This window comes from Bubalus kerabau, chromosome 1 (genome assembly GCF_029407905.1).
Source record: "Bubalus kerabau isolate K-KA32 ecotype Philippines breed swamp buffalo chromosome 1, PCC_UOA_SB_1v2, whole genome shotgun sequence".
Classification (NCBI taxonomy): Eukaryota; Metazoa; Chordata; class Mammalia; order Artiodactyla; family Bovidae; genus Bubalus; species Bubalus kerabau.
In genome coordinates this window covers 3,229,592-3,254,690 of record NC_073624.1, presented here as the reverse complement: position 1 = coordinate 3,254,690, position 25,099 = coordinate 3,229,592, and the positions used below count along the sequence as shown (strand labels likewise).

At 59.4% G+C, this 25,099-nt stretch overlaps 1 protein-coding gene across 2 annotated transcripts in view; it reads left to right on the top strand.

Annotated features, from left to right (window-relative positions):
* Positions 1–8,575: 8,575 nt before the first annotated feature.
* GRAMD4 (GRAM domain containing 4) overlaps positions 8,576–25,099 on the top strand; it is a 66,985-nt gene continuing 50,461 nt past the window's right edge. The window contains exons 1-2 of one of the 2 annotated variants that reach the window (XM_055561802.1): positions 8,576–8,777; positions 21,091–21,190. Coding sequence is in view for 1 of the 2 variants with exons in the window: in XM_055561738.1 (XP_055417713.1) it covers positions 8,749–8,777 (29 nt within the window). In the remaining variant the exon portion in view is untranslated. The remainder of the gene's footprint in view (positions 8,778–21,090; positions 21,191–25,099) is intronic. The other variant, XM_055561738.1, reaches the window with a different exon arrangement.

The window sequence follows — 25,099 nt, the reverse complement described above, 5'->3', positions numbered from 1 at the left end:
TGAGGGCCAGGTGGCTGCTCTGAGCCTGTGTCCTGGTAAGCAGCCCGCAAGGTCTGGTGTAACAAATACCGCAGATGAGGCCACTTAAATATTGGGATTTATTTTCTCACAGTCTGCAGTTGTTTAGTCACTAAGTCGTGTCCGACTCTTTTGTGACCCCATAGGCTTATAGCCCTCTAAGCTCCTCTGTCCATGGGATTCTCTGGCAAGAATACTGGAGTGGGTTGCCATTTCCTCCTCCAGGGGGTCTTCCCAACTCAGAGATTGAACCTGCCTCTCCTGCATGGGCAGGCGGATTCTTTACCGCTGAGCCACCTGGGAAGCCCACAGTCTGGAGGTTAAAGATCAGAGTGTCAGCAGGCTTGGTTGCTCCCGAGGCCGCTCTCCTTGGCATGTCGACGGCCATCTTTTCCCTGTGTGTGTGTGTGTGTGTGTGTGTGTGTCTATGTCCCGATCTCTGCTTTTTAAGGACTTCAGTCCTGTGGATTAGGGCCCACCTTAATGACCTTATTTTAACTCAGTCACCTCTTTATTATTATTACTGTTTTTAATAAGTGTGCGTTTATTCTTGGCTGTGCTGGGTCTTCACTGCTGCACGGGCTTCTCCTGAGTTGTGCGGAGCCGGGTCCGCTCTCGAGCTGCAGCGCGCGGACTTGTCTCGTTGCAGAGCAGAGGCTCTGGGGTGCAGGGTCCAGCAGTCGCGGCCTGTGGGCCCAGGAGTTGTGGCGCACGGGCTTAGTGGTCCTGAGGCGCGTGAGTTCTTCCTAGACCAGGGATCGAACCCATGTCTCCTGCACTGGAAGGCAGATTCTTATCCACTGAGCCACCAGGGAAGCCCCCAGCACCTCTCCAAATACACCACATTCTGAGGAACTGGGGGCTAGGACCCCAACATATGAAGTCTGGGGAACAGAGTTCAGCCCATAACGGTCCTCCTCAGCAAAAGGGGTGACGGGGGTGTGGGGGTCTTGTAACATCAGGCACCCCACTCCGGGGGCATCTGGTCCATGCCTGTCCCCCCGCAGGCCCAGGGCAAGCAGTGTCAGGTAGAGACTGGGCGTCCAGTGAATTTCCTAGGGTGGGCTGAAAGTCAGGGACCCGGGGTGGCCCCAGAAACCTGCCTCAACTCCCTCCCGTCTCCTGGGTGCCTCCAGCTCCCGCCTGGTCCCTGAGTCCTGGTGTTTCATCCCTTGGCTTCTGCTCTGCATCCCGCTAGGGTGAAGGGCCGCGGTGTGTAGCTGCGTGTGAGTATTTCAACCACCGCACTTACCACTTTCATGAACAAATAGGTTCCCTTTGGGGCTTGTTTGAGGTAGATTTCTGTCATCTGTGAACCAAAGGGCTCTGACAATTACAGAGGCCGGCCAAGGGCCAGAGGTGGGGGCAGGGACACACACCTGAAAAATCCGGGTCTTTCTGCAGCTGGGTTGATGGAGACAGTGAGGGGGAAAGACAAGAAGACAACCGTGAGTGTGCGCTCAGTCCCAGCGGCTCTTTGCGACCCCACGGACTGTAGCCCGCCAGGCTCCTCTGTGCATGGGATTTCCCAGGCAAGAATACTGGAGTGAGTTGCCATTTCCTCCTCCAGGGGATCTTCCCTCTGCAAGGATCGAACCCACACCTCCTGCATTGGCAAGTGGATTCTTTACCACCGAGTCACCTGACAATCGCCAAGAGTACAACCACCAACAACTAAACAGTCAGAGTGATAGAGGCAGGGGGTCCCCAGGGTCCTGGCTGCAAGGGAGGCTGGGACCACCTCTGGCCAGGCTGGTGAAGGGGGCCTTTGTGGAGCCGAGTCCTACAGGCTGGGTGGAGTCTGAATAAGGAAGATGGTCCTGGCGGGAAAAAGACCTGGGGGCCGGAATAGTGAGCTTGCGGTTGGGAAGATCTCGTTTGCCTGGGAAGATCCCCTGGAGAAGGGCATGGCAACCCACTGCAGTATTCTTGCCTGGAGACTCCCCATGGACAGAGGAGCCTGGCGGGCTGCAGTCCATGGGGTCGCAAAGAGTGGGACACGACTGAGCAACTAAGCGGGCACACACATGTTTGCCTGGAAAGCAGAGAGGGGGCTAGGGAGCTATGGGGGCAGGGTGCATTCCAGGCCAGGAAGGAGGAAGATCCGGGGGTCTGGAAGCTGGGCCTGGGCCTGGCAGGGGCACTGGGCAGGAAGGCGACGCAGACCCCCCACCAGAGCTCTCAGTGCTGCCAACTGCTTGCATAGAAGCCATGCCACCCCGCAACAGACGCCACGCTTGTGCTCCTTTATTATGAGATCACTTGGTCTCCCAAGGAAATGGTAACCCACTCCGGTATTCGTGCCTGGGGTCATGCCATGGACAGAGGAGCCTGGCGGGCTGCAGTCCATGGGGTCACAAAGAGTCGGATATGACTCAAGTGACTTAGCACACCCATTCTACAGACAGGAAACTGAGGCCTGCTAGGAGCCCACCTGAATGCTTGCCTCTGACCCAGGCCTGTCAGGTCTACCTTCCCAGCATGGATGCTGGGAGAGGAGGCTGGGGGAGGATGATGGGGGAGGATGATGGGGGAGGATGATGGGGGTAGGGTGCTGGGGGAGGAGGCTGGGGGAGGATGATGGGGGAGGATGATGGGGGGGCATGCTGGGGGAGGATGATGGGGGGAGGATGGGGAGGATGCTGGGGGGCATGATGGGGGAGGGTGCTGGGGGAGGATGATGGGAAGTGTGCTGGGGGAGAATGATGGGGAGGGTGCTGGGGGAGGATGATGGGGGAGGGTGCTGCAGGAGGATGATGGGGGTAGGGTGCTGGGGGAGGAGGCTGGGGGAGGATGATGGGGGAGGATTATGGGGGGACCGTGCTGGGGGAGGATGATGGGAGGAGGAGGATGGGGAGAATGCTGGGGGAGGATGATGGGGGAGGGTGTTGGGGGAGGATGGGGAGGATGATGGGGGGAGGGTGCTGGGAGAAGATGATGGGGGAGGATGGGGAGGATGCTGGGGGGAGGGTGCTGGGGGAGGATGATGGGGGAGGGTGCTGGGGGAGGATGATGGGGGAGGATGGGAAGGATGCTGGGGGGAGGGTGCTGGGGGAGGATGATGGGGGAGGGTGCTGGGGGCCCCAAATCCCCTGGCATTTCAATAAACACAGGATGCTGTGACCATCAGGCCCTCAGCCAGTGTAGCCACCCCCTCTCCCATGCTGTATCCTGAGGGGATTCAGACGGAGGAAATCCGGACACCGATCTGAGATAATTAAGATGCATATCAAAGGAGTGATTTCAAAGAGACCAGACTTGCATTTTCCCTTATGTAGAAAAACAGAAAAATCATTGGTCTGTTGTCGTTCAGTCGCTCAGTCCTGTCCGACTCTGCCGCCCCATGGACTGCAGCACACCAAGCTCCCCCGTCCTTCACTATCACAGAGAGTTTGCTTATTCAGGTCCATTGAGTTGGTGATACTATCTAACCGTCTCATCCTTTGTCGCCCTCTTCTCCTTTGGCCTTCAATCTTTCCCAGAATCGGGCTTTTCCAATGAGTCGGCTTGTCACATCACGTGGTCAAAGTATTGGCACTTCAGCTTCATCCTTGCAATGAAGATTCAGCGTTATCTCCTTTAGGATGAACTGGCTGATCTCCTGGCTGTCTAAGGGACTCTCAAGAGTCCTTCCTAGCACCACAATTCAAAAGCATCAGTTCTTCAGTGCTCAGCCTTTTTATGGTCCAACGCTCACATCCATGCATGACTACTGGAAAAACCATAACTTTGACTATACAGACCTTTTCAGGAAGTGATGTCTCTGCTTTTTAATACTCTGTCTAGGTTCATCATAGCTTTCCTTCCAAGCGTCTTTTAATTTCATGGCTGCAGTCACGGTCCGCCGTGATTTTGGAGCCTGAGAAAATAAAATCTGTCACTGCTTCCACTTTTTGCCCTTCTACTTGCCATGCTCTTCTGTCCATGGAATTCTCCAGACAAGGGTGCTGGAGTGGGCAGCCATTTCATTCTGCAGGGGATCTTCCTCACCCACGGATCGAACCTGGGTCTCCTGCGCTGCAGTCTTTACCGTTTGAGCCGCCGGAGCCCAGGCTCCGTGATTTTGGAGCCCAACAAGAGAAAATCTCTCACCACTTCCCCTTTTCCGCCATCTATTTGCCATGAAGTGATGGGACCAGGTGCCATGATCTTACTGTTTTGAATGTTGAGTTTTAAGCCAACTTTTTCACTCTCTTTCACTTTCATCAAGAGGCTCCTCTTTGCTTTCTGCCATTGAAGTGGTATCATCTTCATATCTGAGGTTGTTGATATTTCTCCCGGCAATCTTGATTCCAGCTTGTGCTTCATCCAGCCCAGTGTTTCGCACGATGTACTCTGTACAGAAGTTAAATAAGCAGGGTGGCAGCATACAGCCTTGATGGACTCCTTTCCCGATATGGAACCAGTCTGTTGTTCCATGTCTGGTTCTAACTCTTGCTTCTTGACTTGCATACAGATTTCTCAGGAGGCAGAGATGCTGAGATGGTCTGGTATTTCCACCTCTTGAAGAATTTTCCAAGTGTTCTGTTATCCACACAGTCAAACGTTTTACCACTGTCAATGAAGCAGAAGTAGATGTTTTTCTGGAATTCCCTTACTTTTTCTATGAATCAACAAATGCTGGCAATTTGATCTCTTGGTTCCTCTGCTTTTTCTAAATCTAGCTTGGACATCTGGAAGTTCTCAGTTCACGTACAGCTAAAGCCTAGCTTGAAGGATTTTGAGCGTTACCGTATTAGCATGTGAAATGAGCACAACTATTCAGTAGTTTGAGCATTCTTTGGCATTGCCTTTCTTTGGGATTGGAATGAAAACTAACCTTTTCCAGTCCACTGGCCATGGCTGTTTTCCAAATTTGCTGACATATTGAGTGCAGCACTTTAAGAGCATCAACTTTTAGGATTTGAAATAGCTCAGCTGGAACTTCATCACCTCCACTAGCTTGGATCATAGTGATGCTTCCTAAGGCACCTTGACTTCACACTCCAGGATGTCTGGCTCTAGGTGAGTGACCACAGCATAGTGGTTATCTGGGTCATTAAGACCTTTTTTGTATAACTCTTGCCACCTCTTCTTGATCTCCTCTGCTTCTGTTAGGTCCATATTGTTATTGTTCTTTATCGTGCCCATCCTTGCATCCTTGTTCCCTTGATACCTCTAGTTTTCATGAAGAGATCTCTAGTCTTTCCCGTTCCACTGTTTTCCTCTATTTCTGTGCACTGATCACTGAGGAAGGCTTTCTTATCTCTCCTCGCTGTTCTCTGGAACTCTGCCTTCAGTTGGGTGTATCTTTCTCTTTCACCCTTGCCTTTTGCTTCTCTTCTTTTCCCAGCTATTTGTAAGGCCTCCTCAGACAACCACTTTGCCTTTTTGCATTTCTTTTCCTTTGGGATGGTTTTGGTCAGCACCTCCTGTACAAGGTCACGAACCTCCATCCATAGCTCTTCAGGCACTCTGTCTATCAGATCTAATCCCTTGAATCTATTTGTCACTTCCACTATGTAATCATAAGGGATTTGATTTAGGTCATACCTGAGCAGCCTAGTGGTTTTCCCCACTTTCTTCAATTTAAGTCTGAATGTTGCAATAAGGAGTTGATCTGAGCCATGGTCAGCTGCAGGTCTTGTTTTTGCTGACTGTTAGAGAGCTTCTCCATCTTCGGCTGCCAAGAATATCATCGATCTGATTTTGGTATCGACCATCTGGTGATGTCCATGTGTAGAGTCATCTCTTGTGTTGTTGAAAGAGGGTGTTTCTACAACCTGTGTGTTCTCTTGACAAAACTCTGTTAGCCTTTGCCCTGCTTCGTTTTGTATTTCAAGGTCAGAGTTGCCTGTTAATCCAGTTATCTCTTGATTTCCCACTTTTGCGGTCCAATCCTCTATGATGAAAAAGGCATCTTTATTTGGTGTTAGTTCTAGAAGGTCTTGTAAGTCTTCATAGAACCGTTCAACTTCAGCTTCTTCAGTGTTACTGGTTGGGGCATGTATTTGAATTACAGTGATGTTGAATGACCTGCCTTGGAAATGAACCGAGATCATTCTGTCATTTTTGAGATTGCACCCGAGTACTGCATTTTGGACTACTGTTGACTATGAGGGCTACTCCATTTCTTCTAAGGGATTCTTGCCCACAGTAGTAGATAGAATGGTCATCTGAATTAAATTCACCGATTCTGGTCCATTTTAGTTCACTGATTCCTAAGACGTCATTGTCCTCTCTTGCCATCTCCTGCTTGATCACATCCACCTCGCGTGGACCTAACATTCCATGCTCCTAGGCAATATTGTTCTTTACAGCACTGGAGTTTCACCATGAGACACACCCACAGCTGGGCATCATTTCTGCTTTGGCCCAGCCTCTTCATTAGTAAACGGCCCTCCATTTTTCCCTAGTAGCATACTGGACACCTTGTGGCCTAGGGGGCTCATCTTCTGGGGTCGTATCTTCTTGCCTTTTCATACTGTTGGTGGGGTTCTCAAGGCAAGAATCCTGGAGCGGTTTACTACCCCCTCCTGCAGGTAACCACGTTTAGTCAGAACTCTGCACCGTGACCTGTTTGTCTACATGGCCTGGCTCATAGAGCTTCTTTGAGTTACACAAGCCCCTTTACCTCGACAAGGCTGTGATCCATGAAGAAAAAGCACTAAAATCTTTAGTTTGAGATGTCTGTTTTTGTGATTATCAGTAATCTTTTGTTGTTCAACTACTTTTTCTCTATCTATCCCCCAAGCCAAAACTGGTGTATATCCTGTTGTTGTTGAGTCTCTGAGTCCGACTCTTTGCAACCCCATGGACTGCAGCCCTCCAGGTTCCCCTGTCCATGGGATTTCTGAGGCAAGAGTACTGGAGTGGATTGCCGTTTCCTTCTCCGGCTAACCTTCCCGACTCAGGGATTGAACCAGCACCTCCCGCGTTGCGGGTGGATTCTTTCCTGCTGAGCCACCAGGGAAGCCCAAGGCTCCTCACCTGACCTCTTTGGTATCTGAAAGGCTGCCATCCTAGGCTAAGTGAGTCTGCCAAATAAAACATAATTCTCGACTTTTAGGCTGCGCAAATTTTTTTCAGTTGACACTTGCCTCAGGGAATGCTTCCGGAGCACTGGAGTTGGGAGACCTGAGGACTGGATTGGAGGTGGGGAGGTGCATTAGGGCATTGTGGTGGTGCGGGGTTAGCTGTGGATTCTCAGAGGTGCCTGGAGGACTCCCACTGTCACTGGGTTTGCAGCGGAGCAGGGGAGCTGGGCTGAAGACACATAAAGCAGATGGGACGATCAAGGCAGAGCCCAGAGGGCCCAGGGGAGGAGAGGTGGCTGAGACGGCTGGGGGTGGGGGGCCCTGGGGTCCGGGGTCTTTTGGCTCCTCCCACTCCAAGCCCCAGCAGCATTCCCCAGGTCAGGCTTGGGTGAGAAGTTAATTGTGGGGCCCCCCAACCCAGGATAAGGACTTGTGGTTTTGGAGGTGTGGTCCCCTCTACCTGTGAGCTAGCCAGCCTTAGATTCTGGAGGCTAGGGATGGGCAGGGTTCTCTTTGGTAGGGGGGCTTCCCTGGTGGCTCAGAGGGTCAAGAATCTGCCTAAAATGCAGAAGACCTGTGTTCAATCCCTGCACCGGGAGGATCCCCTGGAGAAGGAAATGGCAACTCACCCCAGTATTCTTGCCTGGGGAATCCATGGACAGAGGAGCCTGTCGGGCTACAGTCCATGGGGTCGGGGTCGCAAAGAGTCAGACAGGTCTAGCTTTCTCCCCACCTCCACCCCCATGGTCTCCCCGCAGGGGAGATGCAGGAGAGTGGAGGGTTGGTGGAGGGCATTCCTTGAATGACAAGGGTGCGACTTAGAGAAAGCAGTCCAGATCCTGAGGACAGGGAGTCCCCTCCCTTGGCGTGGGGCTCAGCCCTTGCTAGGTATGCCAGCCTAGAGGGGGTGCGTGCCCCGCACCGACCCTCCCCTGCAGGCTCTAGGTTCCCTCCCCTCGTGGGCACCGTGGCGTCAGGGCAAAGGCGGTTTCCTTTGGGATGTGGTCGCCACGGGAGTGTGGCCGTCTTGGACCCAGGTCGGAACCACAGGCGGTCCCACTGTGGCTGCCCCTGGGATGCGTGGCCGGCGGACAGCGGATGAAGGGGCAGCGGCACGCGTGCCCGTGCGTGGCTGTGCCCGTGGCGTCCGCTCTATAGATTCGCGAGGCCGCGAGGCCCTGGGCGCAGGCGGCGGAAGGCCGCACTGAGGGGCCGCTGCGCGTCCGCGTGGGTGCAGGTGGCGGGGGCGCACGTGCGCCACCCAAACAAAGGCGGCGCCGCGTGACCGCGCTCGTTCTCGCGCGCGGACCCGCCAGGGCAGGCGCGCCCCCGCGGGACCGCCGCGCCGGGGAGGGAGGGGAGATCCAAGGCCGTGCAAGGGGGCGCGGCTCCTTTAAGGCGCGGCGCGGGGCGTGGCACGGCGGCGCGGGGCGGGGCGAGCCGGCTCAGGTCTTGGGGCGGGGCGACGCGGGGCGGGGATTAGGGCGTGGCGGCGGCTGCGCAGGCCAGGCCGAGGGCGCGCAGACTCCGCGCAGCGGGACGCGAGCGCGCGACCTGGCGCCGCCGCCGCCGCCACCGCCGCCTCCGCGCTAGTGGCCCGGACCCGCGGGGCCGCCGCCTCCTCCGGGCTCCCCGGCGCCGCTCGGCTCCCGCGCGGGCGGCAGGTGCAGCGCGGCCGGGCGGCTGGCGAGGGGCGCGCCGAGGCGGCGGGTGGATGAGAGGTGGCCCCGATCTCCGCGCAGGGTAAGCGGCGCGCGCACGCGGACGCCCACTCGCCGGACACGCAGACCCGTTCGGGGACTGGCCGGCCCGAAGCCCGGCAGTGCCCTCCCAGCGTCCGCAGCCAGCGGCCCTCCGAGCCGGGACCCGCGCGGGCGCGCCCCGCATACACGCCCCCGGGTCCCGCGCGGCCTGGGCGCGCGTCACGGCCACCCACCTCCCGCGCGCGCGGGCCCCGGCGTCTCCGGGTCCGCGTCATGCCCGGCCGGCCGGGGAGAGGAGGACGTCCCGTGGGCGCGCAGCCTGAGATGGGAGGGTGGTCGGTGGGGCGCAGGCCGCCGGGTCCAGGCTGGGGCGTGGTGAATGTCCTCTTAGGAACTCACTCCTGGGGGACACAGGAGAGGTGGAGGGCGACCCCGGCCCCTATGCCCCTGGAGATGACCCCGCCAAAAAGTTGCCCTCCCCGCACCCCTCGATTTGCCCCGTCTCCTTTCCCTTTGTTCCGGACTTTTAGCTGGTGGGGCTTTGCTGGGGCCCAGCCTCGCCGGGAGGTGAGGCGTAGGGCAGCAGTCCCCAACCTGAGGCGCCCCCTGACCCGGGCAGGCCCTGCACTCCTGGGCAGGCTTACCACTAGGTGGGCTGGGGCACCTGTCCGTGCCCCGGCCTGGGCCCTGGACCTGAGGGAAGCCCAGCCCACCCTGGAGGTGTTGCCAGCCCTACATTTCCGGAGGCGGGGAGGATTTGGTTTGGGCACACGTTTTGCAGCCCCGGGTTCCTTTCTCGCCTTCCTAGTTCTGTTTATCACCCCCCCACAAAATGGAGGTGCCTGGGCCCCAGCCCCCATCGCAGCCTGGCCTTAGGACTTATCTCAGGCCTGGGCCTGGCAGGATGAGCTGGGCTGTGCAGCGGTTGAGAGAGAAGTTTGGGGTCTTGTCTGCATGGCATCTGCTCGGTGACCTTGGGCAGGAAGGCCTGGAGCCCTCCCTTGCCTCAGTTTCCTCAGCAGTAAGCGGGGAGGGGGCTGACGACAGCATTAGATGGTGCAGCCCCCACCCCACTTCCAGACTGGACACACCCAGGGCAGAGATCCCAACACCAGGAAAGGCCGCGGTGCCCTTCCCTTCTGGGCGGCTGTTGTTGCCCTGACTCTGCTCGTGTGTCCCCGGTCCATTTGGGGACATTCTGGGTGAATGTGTTCCAGGTGTTTGCCCTTGTCTCCTGCTAGGATGAAACCACAGTCTCACAACAGGTAGCTGGGACCCCTGGGATCAGGGACCTCGGTAAACCTGCCACTCCTTTCTACCGCCGCCCCTCTGAAGACTCCCTGCCTGGTCCAGGTCTGGGGCCTGGCCTTCCTGACCTTCCCTCTGCCTCGGCCTTGATGTTGCTGCTTCTGCAGCACTGTGCCCGTGGGCAGGGGTCTTGACCCGCAGTCTGGACATTGCTGGACTCATGGGGACAGCATGTGCCAGCTTAGTCCTGGGGCCTGGGGAGGTGGGTTCTGCCCCCACCCCCGCCACTGCCCTGGGGCGTCTACGTGGATGCCTCCCCTCCTCGCCCTTCTCTCGGCTGGCTGCTGTGGCTGATGGGCTGTGGGGTGTGGCCTGGGGATGGGCAGGGCCTGTCCCTGTGCTGTATGCCCTCCCACGCTCCGGAGAGGCATTTCCTGGAAGCCACACAGGGACGTCTCCGAGTGTGTCCTGCGTGATCCTGGCCGCCCTGAGCCTGCATCTCCCACCAAGGCAGGCAGGGGCCCTTCATGAGAGGAGAACCTGGTGGTCCCTCCAAGCCCTTGGCCTGTGAGGCGCTCCTGTCATCTCTCCAGCCAGAGCGGGCGTCAGGAAGCCGATGATCGGCAGCTCCGTGTGACCCCTGCTTCCCCTGCCCTCCTGGGCCTCACCCTCGCCAGCCAGAGACGAGGAGCCCTGGGCCGGCTTTTCCTGAATCACTGTTTCTTGCTTTCTGATGGAATAGAGTAATGGCTTGGGCACGATGAACACAAAGTATCATTAGGTTCTAGTGAGAGTGATGTTGCCAGGGGAGGTTGCAAGCCTGAAGCGCGCTTCCTCTTTGAATCCGCATATCTGAGCAATGTTAGGGGTGAGGGATCCCAGCGCCAGGCCCAGCGCGCATCGCGTGAGTCAGTGTCGTCGAGAAGCGCAGGGCTCCCCTCCATGTTTCCAGGGTCTGACCCACGTGGGTGGTTCTGAGCACCCGCAGACGGGTGGACGGGGCCACCTGTCTCCGGTCATCTCATGGACGGTAGGGGGCCCCTTCCAGCTCCCCATGCGTCTTGGTTTGGGAGTTCCCTCTTGAAGCCGACTGCACCCAAGCTTTGTGTGGGAGTGGGGTTCCCGTTGTGGAGCGGTGTACCTCCAGCCAGGCCCTCGTTTCTGGGGGCCGCACCCTCTCGGGGACCTGGGCTGATCTCCCTTCTCGCGGGGCTTCTGGCGTTTGAACCCCTGTGTGTGTCCGGATGGCTGGCTTCTGTGGCGTTGGCGCACTGGGGCCTCACTGAGCGTCTAGGGAGCTCGTCCACAGAGGGCATGTGCCCGCTGGAAAGGAAGACCCCGTGGGGGCCACGTGACCGGCCTGCCCCCTGTCCTGTGAGGTGGGCGGGGGGCTCCTCACCCGCCAGGAAGGAGACCATCTGCTCCCCAGCGGGGCTGCGGACAGCCTTGGGGTGTGTAGCAGAGCCTTCCTGTTCTTAAAGAATTTAAAAATGAATGGGGCGGGGTGGGTAATGAGATGTGGGCTGTGAAGGTGCCGACAAGGAGGAATACAGACGCTCTGGCCCGGGGCGAGCAGCTTCTGTTTATGAGCACAGACCTGCATTGTGGCCACTCAGGTGGTGCTCGGAAGGCCTTTGGTCGGGGACTGGAAAACCGCTTGGGGGCCTTGGGCGCCACAGAGGGTCGAGGTCTGAGTTCTCGGCTTTTGGGTGGTATGGCAGTGGCGGCTGTCCTTGGGTCTTTGTCCTGGGCAGAAGCCAGAAAATGCCCTCGTACTGGGGGTGACAGTTCAGGTGCTGGCTGCGGGGCGGGGAGGAGGCCCGGGTCTGTGACGGGGATGCTTACATCATGACTAGGGTGGTGAAGGCCCAGCCAGCCCAGTGGAGGGGTGGCCTTGCCGTCTGCTCTGAGCTGGCCGCCGTCGGAGAAAGGCGATCGGTTCACTTGAGAACTTAAAGGCAGGCCGTCTGACTTCTTTTACAGACAGAGATGGAGCAAGAAAGTGAGGATTTCCCTAATTAGAGAAAACCGTGTTCTCCGCGCCTCCAGCGTCGGTGCGTGGACTGAATCAAGGGGCCGGGCGGCGGCTTGGGACTGTAATTCACCACTAATGACAGTCGCCGTCGCGGGGCTCTCGTTAAGACTGTTTGGCCTTTGAGTTATAATCAGGGTTGTGACTGTGTTTAAGCCCTGTGATTAAAGTCCCCAGTGGTTACACCGGCAGACAAGAAGTACTGGTCTGTCAAAAAAAAAAGAAAACAATGGTAATAGAAATCGCTCAGTTCAGCGTCAGATGGACGTTGTGCGCGGTGTGTTTCGCCCACTGCCGGCGTGGTTCTCACAGCCTAGCTATCACCCTTCCCGCAGATGCAGAAACTGGAGAGGTGGGCGGCTGGTCTCAGCCCCCAGTGAGCTAGGAGGCTCAGCCAGGATGGGAACTCGGGTGGTTTGGCTGCAGAGGCTGTGCTCTTGTTGATCAGTGGAATTTCTGGGGGTTGTGAAAGAAACACAAGGAGTGAGTTACGGTCCCGATGAGAAGTCTCTGCTATCACAGGTGTGCTGATGGCAAGAGCGCCTCTTAGCCCAGGCCTGATCGCGCTCCCTGCACTTCACGTGCTTGCTTTGCAGCACGGCTGGAGCTCGGGGCTGTTCTTCGCTCCCCCTCACAGATGAGGCAGCCTGGGCACAGGGAAGTTAAGTTTAACTTCCCTGAGGCCACACGCTGGTGAGTGGCAGAGTTGGGTGTTTGTTCCTAAGCTGAGTACCGTATGCAGGGTGGGGTCAAGTGGGGAAAATGCCCAGTCTGTCGCTGTGTGTTCTCGGGCAAGATGCTTAGCCTTTCTGGGCCTCGGGAAACAAAGGTCTAGGTGTGGAATGTAGAAACTGGAGGCCTGAAAACTGGCCCTGGCCCGAGCTGGCACATCCGCGCCGCTTCCCCCAGGGAGGCCCTGGGTGGGGGCCCCAGCCACTGCGCATCCCCCAGGAGGAGAGTCGTGGCTAAGGAGCGCAGCGCACCCCCTCCCCAGCACTGGCTGGTTTGGGTGGAGTGGCCCTGGTTGTCCCCTGGGAGCTCAGACCACACCCCAGGAGTGACACCTGACTCCCGTCCTGGGCGGCTCCCTCTGTGAAGCGGGGAGGCCTTCAGAGAGCCTGTCCCTGTCCCTAGGGAATGGATTTTGCTGGGGGAGGCGTGCCTACCCCGAAACCCCAGGTGCTGCCAGACCCAGTTTGGGAAAACCAAGCGTGCCCGCGCCATCAGGGCTGGTGGTCTGGGGCCCCCCGGGGAACACTCGCCCTTCTGTGATCAGGTCCCCGCCTTGGTGGGACACGCCGCTGCCTCCAGCCCTTCCCTCTGGGTGGGGTGTGGGTGGGGTACGTGGCACAGGGAGGCAGGAGGCCCCCAGCCCCCTAGCGTGGAGTACCGGGTGGGCACTGCTGAGCCCAGCCCTGGGTCTGAGAGGCCCAGCCTCCCTCTCCAGCCCTCCCCTCTCCACCTCGGTCGGTGGGTGCTGCGTGCAGGGCTGTTGGCACGGCAGACCCTTGTGTTGGGCACATCTCTGCTCCACCCCGCCTTGCTGGGGAGGCCTTCCCTGGGCACCCTGACTACAGAGCCCGCCTCAGTTGCTGCCCCCTCCCCGGCCAGTCATTGTGCTCCTCCCAGGAGGCAGGGGCTGGCGCTTTCCTGTCTGTCCTGGTCTCAACAGCCAGGGTAGGAATGAGTGGAGGCACTCCTTGCAATGAGCCGAGGCCATGGCCTTGCCCTGCCCTCGGGGGGCCCCCTCTGCACCCTGGCCTCCAGGGGCCAGCAGCTTTGGGTCCTGGGGTACTGGCTGTGGGGAGCCCACCTGCGGCTGAGCTAAGCTGGGGGCCTGGCGGTGGGGAGGCCCGGGCTCCCCGAGGGCAGGGGGCAGGCCTGGACGGTGAGAGGGGTACACTTGACCCAGGTCCAGTTCGCATGCCGTGATATCCACCCATCGCGAGTGCACTTCACCGACTTCCAGCGGACCCACAGAATTGTGCAAGCGTCTCCACAATCTAATTTTAGAACATTTTCATCACCCCCTTTAGCAATCACTCATTCCCTCTTTCTCTCCAGCCTCTGACAACCGCTAATCTGCTTTCTGTCTCCACGGATTAGCCTGTCCGGGACCTTTCCTATCTGGAATCATAACGCTCCGGTGCCGTTGGACTCTGCTTTCCGTCACTTAGCGGGGTGCGTTTTCATCTGTGCAGCAGCGTGCAGTGGCAGAACTGCACTGGGCACCTCTTCTGAAGTGCGGCCTCTCTTCCCAACCCCGGGTGGCCCTGAACCACCTTTTCTCATGAGTCTGGGGCGGCTTTCCTTGCCTCACCAGGCACCTGGGGTCAGGTCAGAGTTGGTGGCTGTCTGAGAACTCCGTGCTGGCACCGTGAGCCAATTCACGTGACTCATTTTCAGTGGCCTTCGACCCAGCTCTCCTGTGAGCTGCACGAAGGTCACCGCCTCCAGGAAGCCTTCCTGGCCTTCCCTCGCCCCCGCATTTAGGGCCCTTGTGCCTGTTGTCCTGTGTGTGGCCCTCTCTCTACCTGCCTGCCTTCTGAGCTCCTGGGGGGCAAGGGTCTCTGTTTTCATCCCTTCCCTGGCTGGCCTCATTGGAGACAGGGTCTGGGGGTGAAGGGTTGCAGATGGTGGGGGCGTGGCGTGTTTGTGAAGCTGTGGGTCCCACGGGCTCTCTCTCTGGCTGCCCCGCCGTTTCTCTCTCTTGATTACCTCTGTTAGTGTATGATCACTTGACTTTGCAACTCTGCCGTCTGTGTCCTCCAGAGCGGCTCAAGGGCAGGCCCGGGTCTGGCTGTGGGTGTCCTGGGTGTGATGGCAGAAGCGCTGAGCCCGCCCTGCCCCGCCCCGCCCGCCCTGCCCCACACTGAGCTGGGTGTTTGGTTTTCTTTTCTTTTTTTTTAAAATAATCAACTGTGTTTGTTAGCACAGTTTTAGATTTACAGAAACGTTACAGAGATCACACAGAGGGCACCCCGGTGCCTGTCCCTTCCCACAGTCTCTCTCATTACTACCATCTTATACCTTAGCGTGGAACAGCGTTACCATTAATGAAAGGACCAGCGTGGATACGTCGTTAACTGGTCTGTCATTTGTTCAGATTTCCTTAGTTCTCACCCAATGTCCTTTTTTCTTACCCCAGGACCCCACCCGAGACACCGTGTCACATTTAGTTTTCACGTCTCTTTCCAATTCTCTGGACGGGGACAGTTTCTTGGACTTCTCTTGTGTTTGATGACTTGACAGTCGAGGAATTTTTTTTTAATGTGTTTATTCCCGGCTGCCGTGCACGGGCTTTTGCTAATCGCGCCGAGAGGGGCCGCTCTGTAATGCAGGCGCTGGCTTCTCAGCACCGTGGCTTCTCCTGTCACAGAGCAGGGGCTCTTAGTTGCTCAGCAGCACGTGGGCTCCTCCCAGACCAGGGAGGGAACCGCGTCCCCTGCGTTAGCAAGCAGGGCACTGCAGTCTTGAGGGATATTAGGTTCACTGCAGATCCGTCTCCCTTGGAGTTTGGGCAGCTGGAAACCCCCTGTCAGAACTGGATGTTTTCCTCCGGGTTAGACGGGGGTCGTGGGTTTTGGAAGGAAGAGCAGAGAGGTGAAGGGCCCTCACCGCCCCCCCCATCAGGGCGCGTGCCGTCAACGTCACTGGTCCCTGTGATGCTGGCCGCGGTCGCCCAGGTGATGTAGACGGACCCTTTCCCCTCTCTCAGTGCCGTCCTTCTCGGAAGGAAGGTTTGAGGATAGGGTGTCTGTAAGTGATTTGGAATCTTCTGAATGGGGACTTGTCTCTTCTCCCTCATTTATTCATTTGTTCAGTCATTTCTAATGTCAGTGTGGATTCACATGTACTTATTTTATGCCTTGAGTTCCAGTGCGGTTCCACTTTACTTCTTGTATGGGGCCAGTTGTTCCAGCTCTGGCCGCTGGGAGCTCTTCCACGAGGCTCCTGGGTTCTGTTGATGAGCCCCCGTCAACGTGGGGCGATTTGGGCAGCTCCTTCCTTCCTCCTGGCCCGACGGGGGCTCCCAGCCCTGGCATCGGCCAGTTCTCCTCTCACTGGAGGACAGTTTCGGAAACCAAGATCCGGGCCCGGCCCGGGCTGGTGCTGCCAAGGTGTCGCTGCTCTGGGCCCGCTCAGCTGGCGGAGCGGGGTGCACAGAGTGTGGGCACGCACACACCTGCAGCCGCTCCTGTGCGTGGCCGCCCCTGTCTGCGCTCAGGGAGATGTGAGCTCCTTCCAGTGATCCAGGCTGCAGTCGCCGCTCACTGATGAGTCAGTTTCGTTCCAGCAGCAGGAGACCCGGCCCCCCCGTTCGCCATCCTTTGACGTAACCCCTCAGTTCCAGCGTACCTGCGGAGCGGGGTCAGCCTTGTCCCGGGCCCTGGGGAGTGGCTTCAAGGGCTGGAGTGCTGTGTACACGCAGCTCCCGCTTGTCCGGGTCCTTGCTGTTTGTCTCGGAACACTTGCCGCTCGGTGTTCTCTGTGCAGTGCACGGGCCCTGCAGAGGCTAGGGGGCCACAGCCTGCCCCAGGAGGTCTGCAGGGAGAGAGAAAGGGAACTGGGGGGCTCCCCGCCATGCCTGGTCACCCCCCTCCCCAGCCTGTGGGGACAGGCACAGTCCTGGCATCCCTTTGAAATGCGAACGTGGAGCCAGCTTTGAACACAGCCTGGAGGCCCGGCCTCTTTCTGCATGAGGAGAAGGGCTGCTGGCCGAACCCTTTGGAGCTTGACTCAGACACTGGCGGGCCCGGGCACTCGCAGCAGAGCATGTGGAGCAGGGCCGGGGCTCGGAGGCTGGGTCCCTTTCTGGGAAGCAGAGGACTGGGGGAGTTCTGCTCAGGCTTTCTCGGGCCTCACGCCGGCTTCGGCAGGTCTCTGGCAGGGCTCCGTCTGCCCGTGTGTGGGCCTGGGGGCCGGGCGGGGTGGCTGGAGTCTGCTGAGCAGACCCCGGGCAGGTGGGGCAGTGAGCGGCGGCTGGGTGCCTACCTTTTTAGGGCTGAGCTGGTGGGCAGGGGGCAGGCACCCTGGTCCCGGCTGGGGGTTTGCTGGCTTTGCCCTTCAGAGAAAAGGGGCCTGCCTGCCCACGTGGACAGGCTCGGAAGAAGCCTGGAGCCGTGGGTGTCCCTCTTAATAACATGGTGAGGACCGTGGACAGGACCCCGGCTGGCCTCTGTGCGTGGTTCAGCGTCTCGGTTCCCGTGCACCACATGTCGTGGGCCAGGCTGGGTGTGGACAGTGCTGTCTACACACGTGGGGAGGCCCTGCTCGCGCAGTGCCGTCTATACCTGTAGGTCACCATGTCACCCTTCCTGGGAGAGGCGGGAGCTGGCCTGGGTCAGTCTACCCAAGGTCAGCCCCTCTCCAAAGCTCCTGGAGACCCCGCTAGCGTGTGGTTACCCCTCTGGCAGGCCTGGGCTTCGGGCCACAGTGGGGGCGGGCCTGTGGGACACGTGGCTGGCACGTGGTCATCTGTCCCTTCCCCGCCCCCTCAGCTGAGCACCCTGAAGGCGCTTGTCCCCCTGCTGTAGGGCTGGGCCCTCACCAAGATGCTGCCATGCGTCCCCTGGTCTTGCGAGGGGACATTGAGGAGGTGGGGGGAGCTGGCCAGGGGCCCAGCGGGCGGGGGCTGCCCTGGGTGGGGGTGCTGCCCGGGAGTGAGCCCCCTGCCCTGTTGGAGGCCACCTGCTGCAGTCCTGTTGGCCGGCTCTCCCTGCTCACTGCCCCCTCTCCCCTGCTGGGTGCCCCCACCCAGCTCCTTGCCCTGCCGCCCCCATCCCTTCTGCTTCCTGGTTCATATTTGAGGGTCTGCAGGGTCCCCCATGACAGCCACAGGCAGCCGCCAGGGGATACTCAGCTGGACACGTGTTTCCCCGTCTCCGACTGCGGAGCTCCGGGCTGGCTGCATCATCTGTGGGGTCACAGCTACCATCGGGATGGGGTCTGTGTGGTGGGTGCCGTGCCACACCCCTGGGTGGAGCCCGGTCTGAGCAGTGATGGCTGAGGGGGGAGGGGAGCCATGCCCTCCTGGGGTGGCAGAGACCAGGAGATGGGTGTCAGCGGTGGCCTTGGGCAGGAGCTTGGCATTTAGAACTCTGATGCAACTTGAGTCATTGAGAAAACACACCAACCTCCGGTATCACCAGAATCTGCCTCTGAGAAGAACCAGGTTCGGACGCTCACGCTGCCGATGGCTGTTCCTTGAGGAGGTATGAGTCATCTCGCAGGTGTGGGGCCCCAGGGGTGGAGCCCTGGAGGCTACGGGCCGGGGTGGGCCAGGTGGGGGCCGCCGCCCCCCATCTCTGCAGGCTGAGCCTTGCGGTGTCCCCCTCTCTGATCCCCTGGCCGTGCCCCTGGGGTCCTGTGCCGGCCTCGGCATCCAGGGGCTGGTGTCTGCAGCCCTTCTCCTGGTCCATCCAGAGAGGAAGGTCGGGGGGAGACTGCCTGGATGGGCGGTCCCCCTGAGGGCCTGTGCCCGGTGCTGCCTGCGGTGGGGGCCGTTCCCCTGCGGCATGCCCCCAGGCCCTGCCCCCTCCATCCTGTTAGGTGAGTACCTTCTGGATCAGGGGGAAAAGTGTCTTGTTTCACAACCACTGCTGGAGACAGCTGGGAGATGCGTGGCCATGTCAGCATCCGAGAGTCGGGGAGGGCTGGAGGGGGCGGGTGGCGGCAGGGACCCATGGGTGCTGGAGCGGGAGCAGGGGTTTAGAGGACTGAGGTACACCCTGCTCTCAGCAGACGTGTGGCTTCACTGCCGCCAAGCAGCTTTGGGGGAGAGGAAGTGAAACCTGAGTCAACAGGCAGAGAGCTCTGGGCCCAAGGTGGGGTCACGGGCAGAGCTGCTGGCAGGATGGCCCGGGAGGGCGGGCCAGGCCACGGGGACCACCCCGTGCCTACTGCTCCTTCCGTGGCAGCCTTCGTCCCGGGGGAACGGTGACCAGTGCTGGTCTGGGGGGCGTGGTGCTGGGCTCGGCCCGAGTATCGCCTGTGAAGCTGGACATCTAAGACTGTGACTCCGCGGCGGGCAGGGCCTGGCACGCGTGTCTGCCCCAGTAACCCTCATGGGCTGCCAGCCCCGGGCACCTGCCTGTAGGTGGGAAGGACAGAGCACGCACGGCCGGGAGCCCACGTGACCGCCCACATCCCCGCCTCCGCCTGGCAGGCGAGGAGCAGAGGCCTCTGGGAAGGCCCCCTGGCAGCGCCTGGAAGGGGAGTCAGGCCTCCAGGGTGCCAGGGTCCATCCACGTTGGCGAGAGACCGGCCCACTGGAGGCGGGAGGAGAGACATGGCTGCTCGCCAGCCATGGAGAAGCCTCCACGTGATGGTCTGCATCAGGCAGCCGCCTCTGCCATGGAGGAACCGGCTGTCTTCAGAGGAGCCTGGGGATGTTGGGGAACCCTCCTCACCAGCCCAGAGGGATGGGGTGGGGCCCGGGCTGGCCGGAGGGCAGCAGGCAGACTACCTGAGGATGCCCTGGGCAAGGACCCCCCTTGGTGGGGCCAGGGGGTGTGTGTGGGTGGCTGCCCCCCACTACAGCCACCCTGGAAGGGACCACCTTGTCTCTGCTTGGCAGATGAGTGAGTGGGGGTCAGAGGGCTCCTGATGAGGGGATGGCCCACACAGTTGGGAAAGCCTCTTCTTCTTGGTTATCTGATTCAGGACTGAACTGCTGTTGTGTCAGATAGTGGACTGTGTGGTTTTGGGCCCACGTTTACCAGATCTAAATAGGGCCAGGCTGACGTCCCTGGGTAGACCCCCAGGAGGTCCGAGTCCTACCCGCCTCCCACCCCCCACGAAGGGAGGGGCGGGCCCGTGGCGTTGATGGGACACTGACCGTGGGCCCTGCGAGGGTCCGTGCCCTTGCCCTGGTGGGCCCGGCGCTTGGCCGAGGGCATCAGGGTGTGCTGGGGGGGCACCAGCTGGCGCTCGTCCCCCCAGACTCCCCACTTCGCTGACTTGAGTTGACCATCATTCTCCTTTTAAGTTACACAAGTGTGTATCTTTGATAATTAGCCCCTTAACTTTGTGATTAGAAATACGAAGCAGGGCTTTCCCTGGTGGTTCAGCGATTAAGACCTTGGCTTCCAGTGCACGGGGAGTGGGTTCAATCCCTGCTCTGGGAGCTGTGATCCTACATGCCTCAGGTGGCCGAGAAACTGAAACTTTAAAAAACAGAGACAATACTGTAACAAACTGAATAAAGACTTTAAAAAATGGTTCATATCAGAAAAAAAAAAAGGAAAAAAGCGCCACCACTGAAGTGAGTTGCTGGCACTGAGTCCTTGCAGTGAGGACGCCGTGCCCAGGCCTCACGCTGACTCGGCCGCTCAGGGCGGGCCCGGCCGGGTTGGGTTTCGCGCCTGCCCGTGTCATGTTCGGCTGGGAGCAGACCGGGGGGGCCCGCCGCCTTCTCCACCAGTGGGTTTCCGTCCTGAGAGTCTCTGCATTCCTTGCACATGTGCCAAGTCATTTCTGTTGTGTCTGACTCTTTGTGACCCCGTGGACCGTGCCCGCCAGGCTCCTCTGTCCATTGGACTCCCCAGGCAAGAATACTGGAGTGAGTTGCCATGCACTTTTCCAGGGAATCTTCTTGACCCAGGGATTGAACCCACATCTCTTACGTCTCCTGCGTTGGCAGGTGGGTTCTTTACCACCAGCGCCACCTGGAAGCCCTAGGCTTACATTTTTCAGACCAGCCCTCCCACTGGCTTTTACAAACTGTCAGTCTGGTCCTCAGCCAGCCCAGGACGTGACTGGCACCATGGGAGGGTACCGCAGGCCCCTGCCTGTCACTGGGTCTGCACACACAGGCTGACCCTGCTGTGCTGAGTGTAAAACTCCTGGCAATAGAAAGAGCTGATGGTGACCTATTTATAAAGTATTTCAGAATCACTTGCATGAATATTTTGTCCTAAATTCTGTGTAATTAGAAGATACGAACCCTACTCTGGGATTATTTTTGTGCACCAACATAACCTAAATTAGAATTCTCTCCATGTCAGTTTTTAAAAAAAAAATCATTGCAACACAAACATAAAGGAATCGATTTTGTCTTCACTGTTTTCAGATGGTTACAAATACTGTTCCTGCCTGAGTAACATCGAGACCTTGCTGCCTGGTTTGTAGACCCTCGTCTTTACCCAGGGACTTCCTTGGTGGCTCAGAAGGTAAAGAATCTGCCTACATTGCTGGAGACTTGGGTTCGATCCTTGGATCAGTAAGATCCCCTGGAGAAGGAAATGGCAACTTACTCCAGTATTCTTGCCTGGGAAATCCCTTAGGCAGAGGAGCCTGGTGGGCTACAGTCCATGGGGTTGCAAAGAGTCAGACACGACCGAGCAACAAACACACACACTTCACCCAGAGCAGAGGTCAGTGTTTTGGAGATGTTTAAAAAGTCCTCATGGATTCTGACTTGAGGCTGAATTCTGACAAGCTGTGGCTGGATTTCCAGCTGCCGACTCTCTTTTTCCTCTAAACACAGCTTTAGCTACAAGTTTCCCTGCAGGCGAGCCTGCTTGTGAGCGTCCTTAATGGGAGGCCTTCAGACGGACGCAGCAGAGGGTCCGGTGGCTCTGGTCCATCCAGCAGATGGTCCGGGGGCCTCTCAGCTGCTCGGCCGCCGGACGTGGGGGGTAGGTAGCAGGATGCACTGCCCTCTGAGACCGAGTTTCTGGAGCAGAGTGTATGGGCTTCAAGGGGGCTCTTCAGGGGAGACTTGTGGGCCGGATCTTCTTTTTTTCCTGTCTTTGGACAGTAGGTGCTTTGAATCGGGGACATCACAGTCCTTGGGTCACGGTGTGCAGCCTTCTCTGGTCATGCAGGACCTCTGGTCTGTTTAGTTCATAGCTTTTAATGTAACAGGCACCCTCGAGCTCACCACCAGATGCTGGGGCCTTCTGGACTCCCCCCCATCGCTGAGCCTCAGATCTCAGCTGTGTGCCCCCAGCTCCCTCGTTTCTGGGGGCCGACACCCCCCCTGCGTGCGCCCCCTGGCCTGCGCCACGCAAGTGGTCACCAGGGGAGCAGCTCTTCTGGCTCACCGCCCCCCGGGTCATGGAGGGTTCCCTGTGTGAATGCAGAGAACCCCCGGCCTGCAGCACCACCCGGCACTGCCCGCCTGGCAGGGGTGACGGGTGATGGGCCCTTTGCCCACGGCCAGCGGCCAAGCCGGGTCTCCCGGGTCTCTGGTGTGAGATGCTCCCGCTGCCCTGTTTGTGGGCTCGTCGGGGAAAGGGGCAGCCTGGCTGGGGCCTCGCGGTGGGGAAGGATGGGCTGGCCTCCTGGTGAGGGGCCCGGCCACCCCCTGCCCTTCACACTGAGCCCAGGTCCCCGGCGGCTGGACTGGAGGGCAGGGCTCTCTGGACAAGGTCAGGGTCATGCGTGCGCGGGTCCAGCGCTCCGAGAGGGGCTTGGGGGCCGAGTGGCCGCAGCGTCCCCCACACCTCCCCGGACAGGCTGCCGGGTGCCCAGCCCAGCTCCCCGTGACGAGACCCAGCCTTGCAGTCTTCCCTCTTCCGTCGCAGGGATGGGCCAGGGCTGTCAGCCCGCCCAGGTGCGTGTGAGGGAGCGACGGGGGTCCGGGCCGCCTCTCCTGCGGGGTTGCGGGGTCGTGGGTCGCCTGCCGCAGCACCTGCGTGATAACTGTGGGTGCCTCACCCCTCTCCTGGGGGTGGTGGGGCCGGGCCTCCTGGAGCTCGGGGCGGGGGGCAGTGCAAGGGTGCTTGGCAGGGCTTTGTAGGTCTTCCTGGCTTCTCCACTGAGCCAGTTGGTGGGATTCTGTTCCCTTTCGGAGTTGAGAGGCTTGGCTCGGAAGGTGGCCTTGTCTTGTCCTCTCAGGGCCTTTCCCGCTGTTGCTGAGGTCTCCTGATTGAGCTGCAGGGTGGCCCAGCCGCCTCCTCAGGTGCGACTGGAAACCTGTCCGTCTGGTTAAGCCAGGCGTCCACGCCTGCTCTCCCTGAGTCCTGCCCTCCCTGGGGAATGCAGGACCAGCCCTTCCGGCCCCTCGGCCATGGGCTGGGAGGGTTCTGAAGTGGCTGCAGCCAGCGAGCAGGTGCTTTGATGCTTTGGTGCTGGTGGCCTGGCTGGGTGTGGGCACGGGAGCCCCCTGGGCAGACCAGCCCGGCTGCCCAGGGCCGGCGGATCCTGGCAGGATCGGGAGCCTGGAGCCCGCCGGCTGCCCGGGAGTCTGTTTCCGTGGCATGTCCGGTTTTCCTCGAGAGGCGATTGGAGCCCCTGCGGCGCGTGGGTGAGGACGTGTGGTGAGCTGTGCTGACGCGGGTCTGGGGGAACCCCTGAGTGAGCGCCCTCGGGTTTCTGCCGGGTTTTAATTAGGACGAAAACAAGGGCAGCTGTATTTGCAGGCTACTCTTCTGGGGGCAAGTTTATAGAGCGTGGAGGTTTTTATCCATTTTACCTGCTTTTCTAACTCGTCTTTCAGATGCAGCAGGACGTGGCGTGTTCCGATGGGTATGATTTTTTAGCACATTAAGGGTTTGTCAGTGGCTGTGTTTTTGTGGTCAGGCTTTGAAAATGCTAGCGAGCCATTTGGTTCTCTTCTGCTGTGGTAGGTGGAGTCCGGGAATGTGGTGTCAGGGGGAGGTGGGGCGGGGGTGGTCTCTGTCTTGCTCATTGGTTTTCGTTGCCCGAGGATTCCAGCTGACGAGGTGTGGGGCCCTGTCTGTGCACGGCCTGATGTGAGAGACCCTTACGTCCCCTGCCCGGCCTACGATGAAGCGCTGCGACACGGGCCGTGCGGGGCCGGCCGGCTGAGAGGTGGGGTCAGGTCAGGATGCCCCGAGACTAGCGGGTCCCCAGCAGATTGGTGGAACCTGGGGCGCCAGTCCTGTGTGGTCAGTCCTGCCCTGGAGCTGCCCAGGTGGAGGGGCCCGTGTGTGTGAGTGGTCGCAGCATCAGACGCTGAGCCGTTACCTTCACAGCTGCGCTCTGGGTTACCGAGAGCTGGTGTCTCCTGGGGCTGTAACCTGCGCTTCTCGTGTCTTCACTTGGTTCTCTGGACGGAGCTTCAAACGTGTGCGCAGTTGAGCTGCCTGAAGCATCGTAGCCACGTGGGCCGGTGGTTGCCGCCACGTCTGTCCTCCCGGAGCGAGGACTTGCTCTGCTTTAATCCCCCGTGCAAGAAAGCAACTGTCCGAAGGCGCTGCCCACGTGGGGCCCTCCGCTCGAGGCCGGGTCAGGAGAATCCCAGGTGCATCTTGCTACCAGTGATGCGCTCTCCCCGTGGAATTTCCTGTAAAGTGAAGTGTTGCAGTCTCAGCTGTCAGGCTCCGGGACAGCTTGTCATTTACAAGACGATTTGTCCCAGGGTCCTGCAGACGGAGGAGCCCTTTAGCCACCGAATTGTTCTTTCCAGAGCACCTCTTTTGGAAACGGGCTGTTGCACGCCTCGATGTCTCCAGATGGGCAGCTCCGGGGGCCTGGAGAACCCTGTCTCTAGCTTGTAACCATGCCCACAAGTGTTGGTTGAGCCCGGCACCCACCTGCCACTCTCCTGTGGCAGGATGTTAGGTCCCTGTGAGGGTCTCTCCTCAGGGCAGGATGGCTCAGCTCCCCCCACCCCCACCCACAAGGCCACGCTCTCTCCTGGTGCCGAGCCTCCAGCCCATGGCCCCCCACCCCCACCGAGGAGCCTGGGCCGGGGCGTGGTGTGTGTGAGACCCTGGGCCACTTTGCAGGGCACACGGGGGCTGGGGGTGGGCATGGGGTCCAGGCCAGGCTGGCTGGCCAGCCTACTTCGCACATGTGGCCGACTCTCTGCCTCTACCCCCCACCCCTGCATCTTGGGTTATGTCTGTGGACACAGCCCCTTACTGGTGCCCAGGTTCAGCTGCTCAAAGCCTAGGGCTGGGGTCCTGGGCGCCTCATGCTGGTGGGGGTGCCCTCTGGGCACCGTGTCCAAGCTGTGCTTGCAGCCCTTCCCCGCATCCCTGGGAGAGACTGAGGGGTCTCAGGCTCCAATCTCGGAACCCCTCTGCTCATGAGTTAGCGAAGTCACCGGAAAGTCTGCTTGTGTGAGATGTATCCGTTGCTCTTTCCCGTGTTAGAAATTAAGCTAG